General features: G+C 43.9%; 1 protein-coding gene across 1 annotated transcript in view; it reads left to right on the top strand.

Annotated features, from left to right (window-relative positions):
- The first annotated feature begins 1,073 nt into the window (after positions 1-1,073).
- The window catches only part of PRADC1 (protease associated domain containing 1), a 56,548-nt gene continuing 45,289 nt past the window's right edge, over positions 1,074-12,332 (top strand). Inside the window, exons 1-2 of the mRNA XM_030190954.1 lie at positions 1,074-1,222; positions 9,735-9,835. Of these exons, the coding sequence (XP_030046814.1) occupies positions 1,156-1,222; positions 9,735-9,835 (168 nt within the window). The 5' untranslated portion in view covers positions 1,074-1,155. The remainder of the gene's footprint in view (positions 1,223-9,734; positions 9,836-12,332) is intronic.

Below are 12,332 nucleotides of genomic sequence, written 5' to 3' on the forward strand. Positions count from 1 at the left end.
CTGTGTCTTCCTTCTGCCGCATCCTGCTCACAGGAAATTGAATTAGAGGAGGCAGGATGTGGCAGAGGAAAGGCCCAGAGGCTAGCCTGTTATGCTACTACTGCTGCTGCCACCACTGGCGACCAATATAAACTTGAAAGGAATATGTGAGAGTGAGAGAGGTGAGGGAGCAGTGCCGGACCCATGGGCCAAGGAAACAGAGAAGGGGAAAGACCAGGGAAGGAAAGGCTTAACCTGTAGACCAGGTGAAATTAGAGGCTGGGCATTTTGGCGCACTGGCCAGAGCCTCATCTGATCCAATGATTAAGCCAGCTCTGCCAGAATGTAGATCTGCAATAAGCTAATTAAAAATGGACTACAGCTCAACCAGTTGATGGTTCCTAAATGTAGGGTGTTGTGGAATTATTTTTTTTGTTTTTGTTGTGGGGGGGGGGGGGGGGGGGTGGGAAGGGGAGAAATGTAGCTGCTTAAATGTTGTGTACTATTAAAGGATACACACCATGAACGCCTTTGAAATGAACTATATGAAACTTAAACCACACAGCTAGGAGTGGCTGGACTTACTACTGTTTCTAGCCTGTTTAGGAAAGCAATCCAGCATCACCTGCAGAGGTCTAGAATAGCCTTAACCAGTGTAGATCAGTCTTTAGAAAGTGTACTATTTAGATTTCATCTACCAATACAGGGTTACACTTAAGTTTTTGAGCATTGAGTATAAAGAACTCTAACATGTAAATAGAAACACTACTAATATAATAGTTGTATTTCATTGTCTGTTGGCAGTCTGCTTATACAGTCTCTGACTCCGACTCCCTTCCAAACTGCCCTCTGATTTTGTCCTGCCATGCTCCCTTGCAGTACAAATCAGTTACAACCACTTTTTTTAATTGCAGAGGTTTATTTGAACGTACTGCACTTTCAATATCTGTTTAGCTAATTTGACTTCCTCTTTTGGGTACACACCTGCGTAATATAAAAGCCCGGAAGTGTTGTGGCCGGCTGTTTGATTGACATGCAGCTGCTCCACTAGATGCCGGAGGCACTTTCTCCACCAATGAGTAAGATGTGGAGGCGGAGCTTAGCTTCTGCTCTTTTGAGAGTATGTGGAGGCGGCGGTGAGTGAGTGGTCGTTTGAAAGAAGCCTTTCACCGAGACATGGTTTTAAGTGTGTGGACGTGGTCCTGGTTGTTGTTGCTGTTGTCGCCCTCCCTTCTTGTGTGCGGTGAGCTTTGCATTGCTTTCAATATTGCATTAGAAATGCAGGGAGATGTTTGGGGTCCAAAGCATTCGTTTTCCATTCTCTTTTCCCCTTCCACCGTCCAATTCTTGCTGGCAGATGTACGGAGATCCCGGGAATTGGTTTCCTTCTCTAGCTGTCTGGGAGCTCGCGATCGTGCTAAAATGTCTCACGAAAGGGGGACGGTCAGGTAGATTATGAAAGACTACAACAACAGAGACGCCGTGTTTGGTGTTGGAAGCTATAGATGAAAGGGAAAGAGACTTGGGAGGTATTAGTCATGTTGATTAGAACGGAACCATATTTCTTTGCTGGTAATTTGTGGCGTACCTAGCTAGCATATTTGACGCCCGAGGAGGACCACTTTTTTTTTTTTTTTTTTTTTTTTTTTTTAATCCCCCTAGCGGTGATTTTGGTAGGCTGCCAAATAGCCACCAGGCTTCAGCTCTGCAAGCCTTTAGTTTACTGTTGAGTTGTCAAACGTTAGGTACGGCTCATATGTATTATTCTTTATTAGCTGTACTCAATAGAGCAGCAAGCTAAGAACAAATGAAGCCAGGATTTAAATCCTTTGATTTTGGACAAGTCACTTAACCTTTCACTGCCTCAAGTACAAAATATAAATTGTAGCCCCTCCAAGGACAGGACATGATTACTGTACCCTGAATGCAGTGGTGTAGCTAGATGGGGGCCTGAGCCCCCCAAATTTGTTCTGGGCCCCTGGTTTGCTGGGGGGGGTCCCAAATCTCTGCCAGCTGAAGACTTCATCAAGCGCTGATTTGTGGCAGCACTGCCACATTGCCTGCCCTGCTATCTCTTCCCTTCACGTTGGGCACGCTCCTTTTAGTGAAATTGAGTTTCACTAAAAGGAGTGTGCCGGATGTGAGGGGAAGAGAGAACAGGGCAGGCAATGCGGCGGCGCCAGAGACCAGTACTGGATGAAGTCTTCAGCTGGCGAGGGCCCACAGCCAAGATGTACAGCGTCAGCAGTGGTGGGATGGCAACCAAAATGTCTCCCCCCCCCCCCACCTTGGTCTATGGCCCCCTCCCACCTCGAGGTCTGGCTATGTCCCTGCCTGAATGTAATGTGCTTTGAGCTACTACTGAGAAAGGTGATCTAAATTCAGTACCAGGCATACTGTGAAGTAATACAAAACACTACAAATGTCACTCGGGACCTACAGAACAATTCCACTATATCACAGTAGTAGTAACTTCCACCATATCATAATAGCGGTAACTTCTACAAGTCACACAAGATCCAATCTAGGAAAAGGCAGCACCATAAACATTGCAGTGGGTACTAGAACATCAGTACATTTACTGGAAAACTAAACAAGCCAGACTACTACAGAAAACCCTGTTGAACACAGATACCCCTATAGAATAAGATTCAGTAACAACTGTCCACCCATCCCCCTCCATCCAGCATCTGCTCTTTCTCTGCCCCCTTCTATCCCAGAGTCTACTCCCGTCTTTTCATAGGTATGTCCTTTGTCTTCCCCCTTGTCCCTGCTGCTTCGCCTCCTCTGGATTTGCAAGTAAAGGCATTGTAGTGCCGCACTCTCCATACTCTTGAGCCTAGACCATCTGATAACTTTGGATATGCTCTGGGTTAAATCCATGAGGACTGAATGATAGTATCAGATGAATCTGGACCCAGTACCTCATATCAGTGGGAAACCTGTGGGTTGCTTTGGCTGTTGATTACAGAATAAGATTGTAGGCATAGCCTGAATACGAAATGACACTGTGGGCTGTTCAGCCCTTTCAATCTGTACAATTTTTCACCATCAGTTACACTTAATATTAGGAAAATCTGTTCCAGTAATATTGCCTCTAGTTTCAATGGTCACCATATTGAGGGCTCCTTTTACAAAGCTGTAGTAGTAATTCCTGGTGTGAAAAATGCGACGTAGTAGTGTTAACTGGTGCAGAAAATACGACAAAGCCCGTTTAATTCCTGTGGGCTTCGTCACATTTGCTGTGCAGGAATCACTACCGTGGCTTTGTAAAAGGAGCCCTGAGTGTTTTAATAGTTTTCTATCCTGTATTTTAATGAGTCGTCTGATCATACTGCTACTGTATTGCTTTTTCCTTTACTCAAACTTTACTATTGATATTGGCATTCTCTCCAATTTGTTTTAATTTTAAACTTTTTTTATATTCTACACCACTCTGTTATCCTTTTTAAGGAAGAGTGGTATGTCAAATAAAATAAACCATATATAAATATGCCAGTAGCAACAATGAATGAGTTGACCAGCATTGCTTGTGGTGGTCTCATATCCCCGATGAGAAGTACTGACTTCTCACCAGAAGCTCTGTTCTCATTTCATGATGTATAGAACGCGGGAGTTCTAGGATAAGCCAGAGATTATTTGTTAGTGTGTATTCTTATCAGAGGAGCGGTAGCTTTTATTAATAAAAATAAGGTAGTATATGTAAAACCGCATTGCAAGTCTTCATGGCCATGTACATTTTTTTACATTGTTGTCTTAAAAAATATATAATTCAAATGCATTAAAGTAAGTTTGTTTCAGTAATCTACACAATGTACTCTATGCTTTCAAGAAAAGAAGAATCGCCCAAAAAGGCTTGATTGCTAATGTCAAAGGGTGTGACGACTTGGGCTCGGTTTCCAGTAATTGTCTTAACGGGCCTATAACTTATCTAGATCCTACTTATGTCCAATCACAATAGTTGAGTGGATTCAAATACTGGAAGAATAATCTAACCGCTTCTGTTTCTTTGTGAATTTGAGGCTTAAGTCTAAATATGTTGAGCAAGTAAGAGAACTGTTATAAAGTGGTTTACAGGATGTATGCTATACCAGCATACGTAAACAGTGGAAACCAGGGATGGGTGGGCTTTGTGGGAGGGGTTGTGATCAGGTGGGTACATCTGACAGATGTGGTGGGCTTGTACTGGTATAATTGAGTTAGGGGGGAAATGGTGGCCAAAGTGAAACAGGAAATAACTGGATGGGCTGGTACTAAGCCCTGTGTCTTGGTTTTTGACATGCCCATTCTGAAGGAAGGTGACCAATATACTTGGATGAATTTATTTCATACTGTATTCTAGTGGCTAGAAGGAATCATAGAAAAACCCCATGAAAACAAGGAATTGAAGGAATGTTTGGCTCTTAAGCATCCTGAAGTACAGACTTATGGGAAGATAGGGGGTTATATGAAGCTTGAAGTGGGAGATCAGACATAAAAGTAACCGGCCTGAGATAAGATTAGATCACTTGGGGGGAGGGGTGGCAGCAAATAGATAAAATTTCTGTTCACATGGTTTTTATTCTGTAAAGGGTCTAATAGAGAGAGGTGGATCACAGAGTGGATGGAATATTACATAGGAAAAACTTAGGATGGTGGGGGGGGGGGGGGGTGGAGAGAGATGGCAATAAATATCTGGGGGGCAGGAGAGAGATAAGTCCTGGGAAAATTCAATATCCGCAGATTGAATCTTTGAAAAATTATAATAGCTTAATTTGCCAGTGCACAGCCAATCTGTCCACAGTTGCTACGTTTGAAATTCTTGTAAACCTCTAACCTCTGAATCTGGTCACTTTGGCCCATGAAATCCATTTTTAAAAGTCTCCGCAGTCTTAGTTAAAAAGTCAAATGTAGCAGTGTCTTCATTACAGTGATATTCACAGCTTGCAGCGCTCTTCAGATGGACCCCAAAGTTGCCACCACTACAGGGGCTTCCAAACAGCCACCAGCTGGACCTTCCCCCAGCAGCTCTCCACCTGGTGGTCCATCCCCCACCGGTGTCGCTGTCGCTTAAAGTACCCAAGAATGTCGCCTTCGCTGCTGGACACAGCGGACTGCCCACTAATAGTGGAAGGAGATGCCTTGTGTTCTAGAGGGGGGAGATGCTCCTCTGCCTCCCCGCTAGGCAGAACTCACACCCCGATGCCAATCTTTGAGTACCTAATGGTAAACTGGTTGATCCGAAGATGGGTAGGGGACCTGCACGAACTGGTGGGGGTACTGTTCTGGCAATCCCTTCCTTTTTGTGTGAGGCATTTGGCAAAGAGGCAGTAAAACATAGGAAAAGGCCAGTACGGATCAGTTAGGGACCTGTTGTCATCTTGACTTCCCTCCCCCCCCCCCCCCCCCCCGCCTAAAATAATTTTAAAAGAACTACAGAAGTCTTTGGCCAACACCTAGAGTAGAGCTGCACGGGAACGGGGTTTGTGGGAATCCGCGGGATTCCCGCAGGGACAGAAGCAGTTCTGCGGGGTTCCCGCGGGGATGGAAGCGGTCCCTGTGGGGTTCCCGTGGAAGTGTAAGCTACACCTGCACCAGCCTCTCATCTACCGAGTACCACGTTCTTTGAGTGCTATCTCCTCCTCCTCCTTGCTTTAACAGCACAAATGTGGAAAGCCTTCCATTAAGGAGGCGGTAGAGACACAAATGATGATGGAATTCAAAAAGGCGTGGGTTGAACACAGAGGATCTCTAATTAGAAAATGGAAGTTATAAAAAAACCTAACCTTAAATGGCTGCGTGTGTGTGTGGATATGTGATGTCATGCTTAGATGGTGACTGGCTGTGATTAACTACGGCCGATACCGAGCAGACTTGTATGGTCTGTCTCAAATATATGGAAGTCTGGTTTAGGATGGGCTGGAAAGGGCTTAGCAACTTTAGTGGCTGGAACATAAGGACAGTTCTGGACAGATTTTTACAATCTGTGTCCCACAAATGAGAAGATGCATAGACTGGAGTGGGCTTCAACGACAACTCCAGCAGTTGGAACGGGCCAGATAGACTTCTATGGTCTATGTTCCAGAAACACGAAAGAAAGACCATAATCAAGTATATAATATCACACTCATTGATTTAATCATGAATTGATAATGAGTGTGACTGTTGGGCAGACTGGTCTTTATTTGCTGTCACTATGTTACAATTAATCCTCTTTGCTCCCAGGCTGATGAGCAGACCTCAGCTCTGACACAGGCATGAGCATCAGATGTTACCTGACCTACTGGCGCATGCATGTGGTGACCTCTCAGCACACAGTGCCAGTAAATCAGAGACAAATCTTACGTGTGCACACCAGAGTGTTCCAAGTTTCAGCTTCCATTCCTTCCTTGCCTACAGTGCTGTGGCTCAAATCCAGAGAGTGACTGAGGGAGCTGACTGGAATCTACTTTTATGTACCATTAAATTCTTTCAGTGATGGGTGGGGATGGGTAAAATTTTTGCGGGGACGGGTTGGGATGGGTTATATTTTTGCGGGGATGGATGGGGATGGGTAAGATTCCAGTGGGGACGGGTAAGATTCCAGCAGGGACGGGCGGGGATGGGTAAGATTTCTGTCCCCGTGCAACTCTCTAACCTAGAGTATGTTGACTGCTCAGCAGTGTCAAGATCACTTCCAAACATGACCTGTAAGGGAAAGTGTCAAGAAGAAACCTACTCGTGAAGAAAAAGCCATATGATGTGTGAAGAAATGCTTATGGGACATTATGCACATAGGAGACTTGTGCTCTGAAGAGACAAAAGTGGAACCTTTTGGTTTCAGTGCTGAGTGATATATGTGAAGTAAAAAAAAAAAACCACATAGAACATCACCTTTCTCCACCTTCCGTACACTAAAGCAATGAGGTGGCCGCATTAAGTTGTGGGAATGTTTTGCAGCAGTGGAGAAAGGAAGGCTTGTGAAGATCAAGGGGAAGATGGATGATGCAAAAGACAAGGCTGATCTGGAGAAAACTCTTTTCAGTCTGCCTTAGACCTAGGATGGGGAATAGATGAACCTTATTTTATGTAAGAATCTCTATCAGCAGGAAACAATCAGAGCAATTCTAGAACCAGATTCAAAGTGTTGAGAATTAACATTTAAATGTACCTAATTGCACTATGTACTGTTCCATAAGGTAGCACATGTGCCTTAGCACATAATTGCAAGGGGGGGAGGTGTACACGAGCGGAGCATGGGAGGGGTATGAGTGTGTTTTCAACTCATACATGTAACTTATAGAATGCTGAAAGTTATGCGTGTTGCATGGCAACTTAGGTGTGCCCATTTACGCCTGCCATAAATGGTCATGTCCTGGGGTGCACTGACCATTGGAACTATAGGGCAGCAGTAGAGGGCCCATTCCAGTTTGGGTTTATGCTAGTATTCTATAACAGCATTTTGGTACACAAATATTATTATAGGAACATAAGAATAGCTATACTGGGTCAGACCAATGGTCCATGTAGCCCAGTATCCTGCTTCCAACAGTGGCCAGTCCAGGTCACAAGTACCTGGCAGAAGCCCAACACCTAACTGGAAGTGCCAAGTTAGAATATTCATTCTGTAAGCTCAAAGGAAAGCCACAATGTTGTGGTTCAGCAAGAAGAATTTGATTGTCCTTGAGTGCCCACTCAAAGCCCAGACCTGAATCTAGTAGAAAATCTGTGGACAAATCTGACTACAGTCCATGTACAATCCTCGGTCCTTCAACTCACTATTCCATTAAGACGCTTATCCTAAGTGACTCGGTGCTATTACTGCTGCAAGCTGGGCTTCCACCAAGTATTGAGTCAAGGGGTGTGAAGATTGTTTTTAGTTTCTTCTTCATTCTTGAATATTTTCTGTAGAGGAATGTGGTAGCCGTGTTAGTCCACTCTTAAGGTTATCAATAGAAATCAAACAAAATAAAACATGGAAAAGAAAATATGATACCTTTTTTATTGGACATAACTTAATACATCATCTTATTTTCTTTTCCATGTGTTATTTTGTTTTCTATTGAATATTTTGTAAAATTGTTTTTACATTGTAAGTGTAGGGTATGTTGTATGGATCACTGAAACTAATTGTCGCTTAATAAAAGACAAATTAATGTAGACAATGTGTAAAATGTACAAGGGTGTGAAGACACCCCCCCCCCCCCCCGTTTACTAAGCCGTGCTGCATCTGTGGTGTGCTAATGCTGACACAGCCCCATTCACTGTGAACGTGCTGTCGGCTTTGCCATGTAGCAGCTGCTAGCATGACATAGTAGACGGGAGTTAACTATTTGTGACCCTCTGAGTGAAATGGTACCAAAAGTGGAGTGTGTGACGTTATACATCATGATCCTGCAAAATTTCAGCCTCAGCTATAGACTAATTATATATTTATGAAATGAGAAATGTTAGTAAAAAAGAAAAAGCATTTGAAAAATATCAGACTTGCACTCTGGTTTACTAAGCAGCGCTAGCAGCTGCCCATGCGCTAGTGCCGCTTTGTAAACAGACCCTTTAAACATCTATATCTGTCATAGGAAGTTACTGATAAAACTTTGATAATGTTTGTATAGACTGTGATCAAATTTAAAAAATGGAATTTGCCCAAATATACCCCTCCAAAACTTTGTAGCCTTTATCTCTGTTTGTAACCCCACTTTTGGTACCTTCACTCATTGGAGGAGTGGCCTAATGGTTAGTGCAGTGGGTTGTGGACCTACTACTACTACGTAACATTTCTAGAGCGCTACTAGGGTTACACAGCGCTGTACAATTTAATAAAGGACAGTCCCTGCTCAAAGGAGCTTTCAATCTAAAGGACGAAATGTCAAGTTGGGGCAGTCTAGACTTCCTTAATAGAGGTATGGTGGTTAGGTGCTGAAGGCGACATTGAAGAGGTGGGCTTTGAGCAAGGATTTGACGATGGGCAGGGAGGAGCCCTGGAGTATGGGCTCAGGGAGTTTGTTCCAGGCGTGGGGTGAGGCAAGGCAGAAAGGGAAGAGCCTGGAGTTGGCGGTGGTGGAGAAGGGTACTGAAAGGAGGGATTTGTCTTGAGAGCGGCGGTTACGGGTAGGAACGTAGGGGGAGATGAGGGTAGAGAGGTAGGGAGGAGCTGCAGATCGAGTGCATTTGTAGGTTAGTAGGAGAAGCTTGAACTGTATGCGGTACCTAATCGGAAGCCAGTGAAGTGACGTCAGGAGAGGAGTGATATGAGTATATCGGTTCAGGCGGAAGATAAGACGTGCAGCAGAGTTCTGAATGGACTGAAGGGGGGATAGATGGCTAAGTGGGAGGCCAGTGAGGAGTAGGTTGCAGTAGTCAAGGCGAGAGGTAATGAGAGAGTGGATGAGAGTTCGGGTGGTGTGCTCAGAAAGGAAAGGGCGAATTTTGCTAATGTTATAGAGGAAGGGAACCTGATTCGATTCCTGCTGCTGCCTAACAGTCGGCAGTGGGTTAAGATCTGGGGAACCAGGTTCAGTTCCCTCTTCAGCTCCATGTGATCCTGGGCAAGTCACTTAGCCCTCCATTTCCCCAGGCATAATATGTATTACGTAGGTTGTGAGCCCATTAGGGACAGTACTAGTACCTATATAGAAAATTGTTCTTTTTAACCGCTGTATGCCTGTGTGAAGGCCTCAGCAGTATATCAAATGCGATTAAATAAATAGCATGTGATAACATGTAATTGCAAAGTAAGTGTTACACTTTTATATAGAAAATACCAATTACCTATTTTCATTCTTTGAAATTTTCAGGCCTGCGTGTTCATGAATTCTTATATTTTCGAGTGCTGAGTCCAGGGGACATCCGTTACATCTTCACAACTACCCCTGCCAAAGACTTTGGGGGAGTATTTGTAAGTATAGACTGCAATTCTGATTGCTCACAGTGTTCAGGTTATTATTTTTTTCCAACCTAACAGAAGCTGGAAAGACTTGTACAAAAGGGGTCGAGAATGTGAATCTGTCTATTCAAGGGCAAAACTCTCCCAAAATTTAACAGGATAGGATGAAATTTAGAATGACAGAAAAACTGTCAAGAGTACAAAAGTAGTTAAAAAAAAAAAAAATGAGCCAAATCTAGGCCTCTCCCTTCCAAAAAAAAAAAAAAAAAGTCCTAATGCCTTTGGGTGGGAGAAGGAATTCCAACTTTTGTAGCCTAGTTACAAAATTAACATCCCACAAAAGCCCCACTATATTGCAAACTGCCCACACCTCTCCCAAAACAACCCCCACAACTACCCAACACCCCAGAAACTTCTGCTGCCCCCAAAAACTACCATTGCAACTTCTACACTCCTACGTGACGTTGCTTCATCCCCCAGAATACTCCTCTGCACATAACTGCTCCACCCCCAAAAACTATACAGTGAGATTGCCCAAAAACCCGCAACCTCTCCCTACAACTTTACCACTGTCCCACAAACTGCCCTACCCTTTAAAACTACCTCCCACAACACTTCCACCATGCTGCCAATTGCCCTGTATCCAAAAACTAGTCCCACACAACTGCCCCAGCCCTGCAACTGTGCCATCACCTTGCAAAGTGCCCAACTCACAAAAACTGCTCTTCCTGCTTCCCAAAGGTAGACACTATTCCAGAAAATAACCCTTCAAACTGCACCACCACCTCCAGATACCCCCACAGATATAACACATGAAATGCACACAACATACACACACACACATGCTTTCCCCACTTTTTAGAAGTGTAGTAGGTGTTAACCAAGTGAAGGACTGTAGTAGCTATGGTAGGCGTCATATGTTTGTTTATAGTGTGACAGACCTCGGTTTTTTTTCTTACATTTGTACCCCGCGCTTTCCCACTCATAGCAGGTTCAATGTGGCTTACATATTATATACAGGTACTTATTTGTACCTGGGGCAATGGAGGGTTAAGTGACTTGCCCAGAGTCACAAGGAGCTGCCTGTACCTGCAGTGGGAATCGAACCCAGTTCCCCAGGACCAAAGTCCACCACTCTAACCACTAGGCCACTCCTCCACTCCAGTCCTTTCTTACTAGATGGGGCCTGATGGATCTGTGGCGGCAGTCGCATATGGACTCACTGTGATATATAGGCCTTTCATTCACTTTTGGGGGGGGGGGGGGAAACAGGACTTATATCCATGTTCAAACCTGGTCTGATCATTCCCCTGTTGTATTATTGGGTTTTTTTTGTGTGTTTTGAGCTGATTTTTAATGGTAATTTTGTTTCAGTTCCTTTTAAGATTATTGGCAAGAGTGAACTGTGGTTGTATATTAATTTCTCTGAATATTTTTCAAGAGTCCAATCTTTTTGTAAGACCATTTGACCATTTTCAAAAACCGTATTGTCACTTTTGCATTTTCACTCACTGTATTCCTACTGAATCTTTTTCTTAAATACACAAAGTACGCTCATGTCGCAGAACATGTGCTTACTCTGTCTCCTGTTCCTGTGTGCATTTTATCGCTTTAACTATGCTCTGCCAGCCACTGGTCCTTCTCTCCGCATCCCCTTCCTCCTATGGGAAGTACTTCATATAGGAGGTGGGACATAGTCGGCAGAGCAGAGTTAACGCGATAACTCGGCACAGAGGAGCAGGAGACCAATACAGCCTTCTGCCTGTGCCTGCCACCAGAAGCCTGAAGAAAGCAGCTTTTCTATTGCTGGTGACGGGCAACCCTTGGAGGTGGGGCTGGGGGAATCTTGTCCCTCCCCCCCCTTTTGATGGCCCTGCTCTCAAGTCCCACTTCTTTTCATGCACAAAGGGTTTTCACCCCGTAAACTGTACCATTCCCTCTGGTTTATGCATCCCAAATGCCTGATCTTGCATTTTTTAGCATTAAATCTAAGTTGCCAAATTTTAGACCATTGTTTGAGTTTTCCACTGGATCCAGAGCAGCAGTTGTGAATTTCCTACCGGTTCCCTATGTGATACAGCTAACTGTGGTGCAGTACCAGCTTGGGCCTAATTGTTCAGCATACTGTCAATCACAGAATTAAAATAGATTAAAGATTTTTATTTAGAGGCAATGCTCTGGATGTCTACTTAAAAAAACAGGAGTTGTACAGATTCAGCTCTGTTTTCTGAGGAAATGAGCTTGTCAAAAGGCAACATGTTAAAAATCTGAAACAATGCACATACCGCACCGAAAGATAAACCTTTATTCTTATACCGCATTGGCCTGAAAGATTAAACATTTATTTATTTTAACAATTGACCAAAACTGTCCTGGTTAATCTTTAAACTGCAAACGTAGAATGGAAAAGAGAAACGATCTGGTTCTGTGTCTTCTTTCCTCTGTCTACTTGGTTATTCTGATATTTGCAGGGTTAATGTATAGCACAGCTTCCTCATTTGCGTATGCT

The sequence above is a fragment of the Microcaecilia unicolor genome, chromosome 2, assembly GCF_901765095.1.
Source record: "Microcaecilia unicolor chromosome 2, aMicUni1.1, whole genome shotgun sequence".
Lineage (NCBI taxonomy): Eukaryota > Metazoa > Chordata > Amphibia > Gymnophiona > Siphonopidae > Microcaecilia > Microcaecilia unicolor.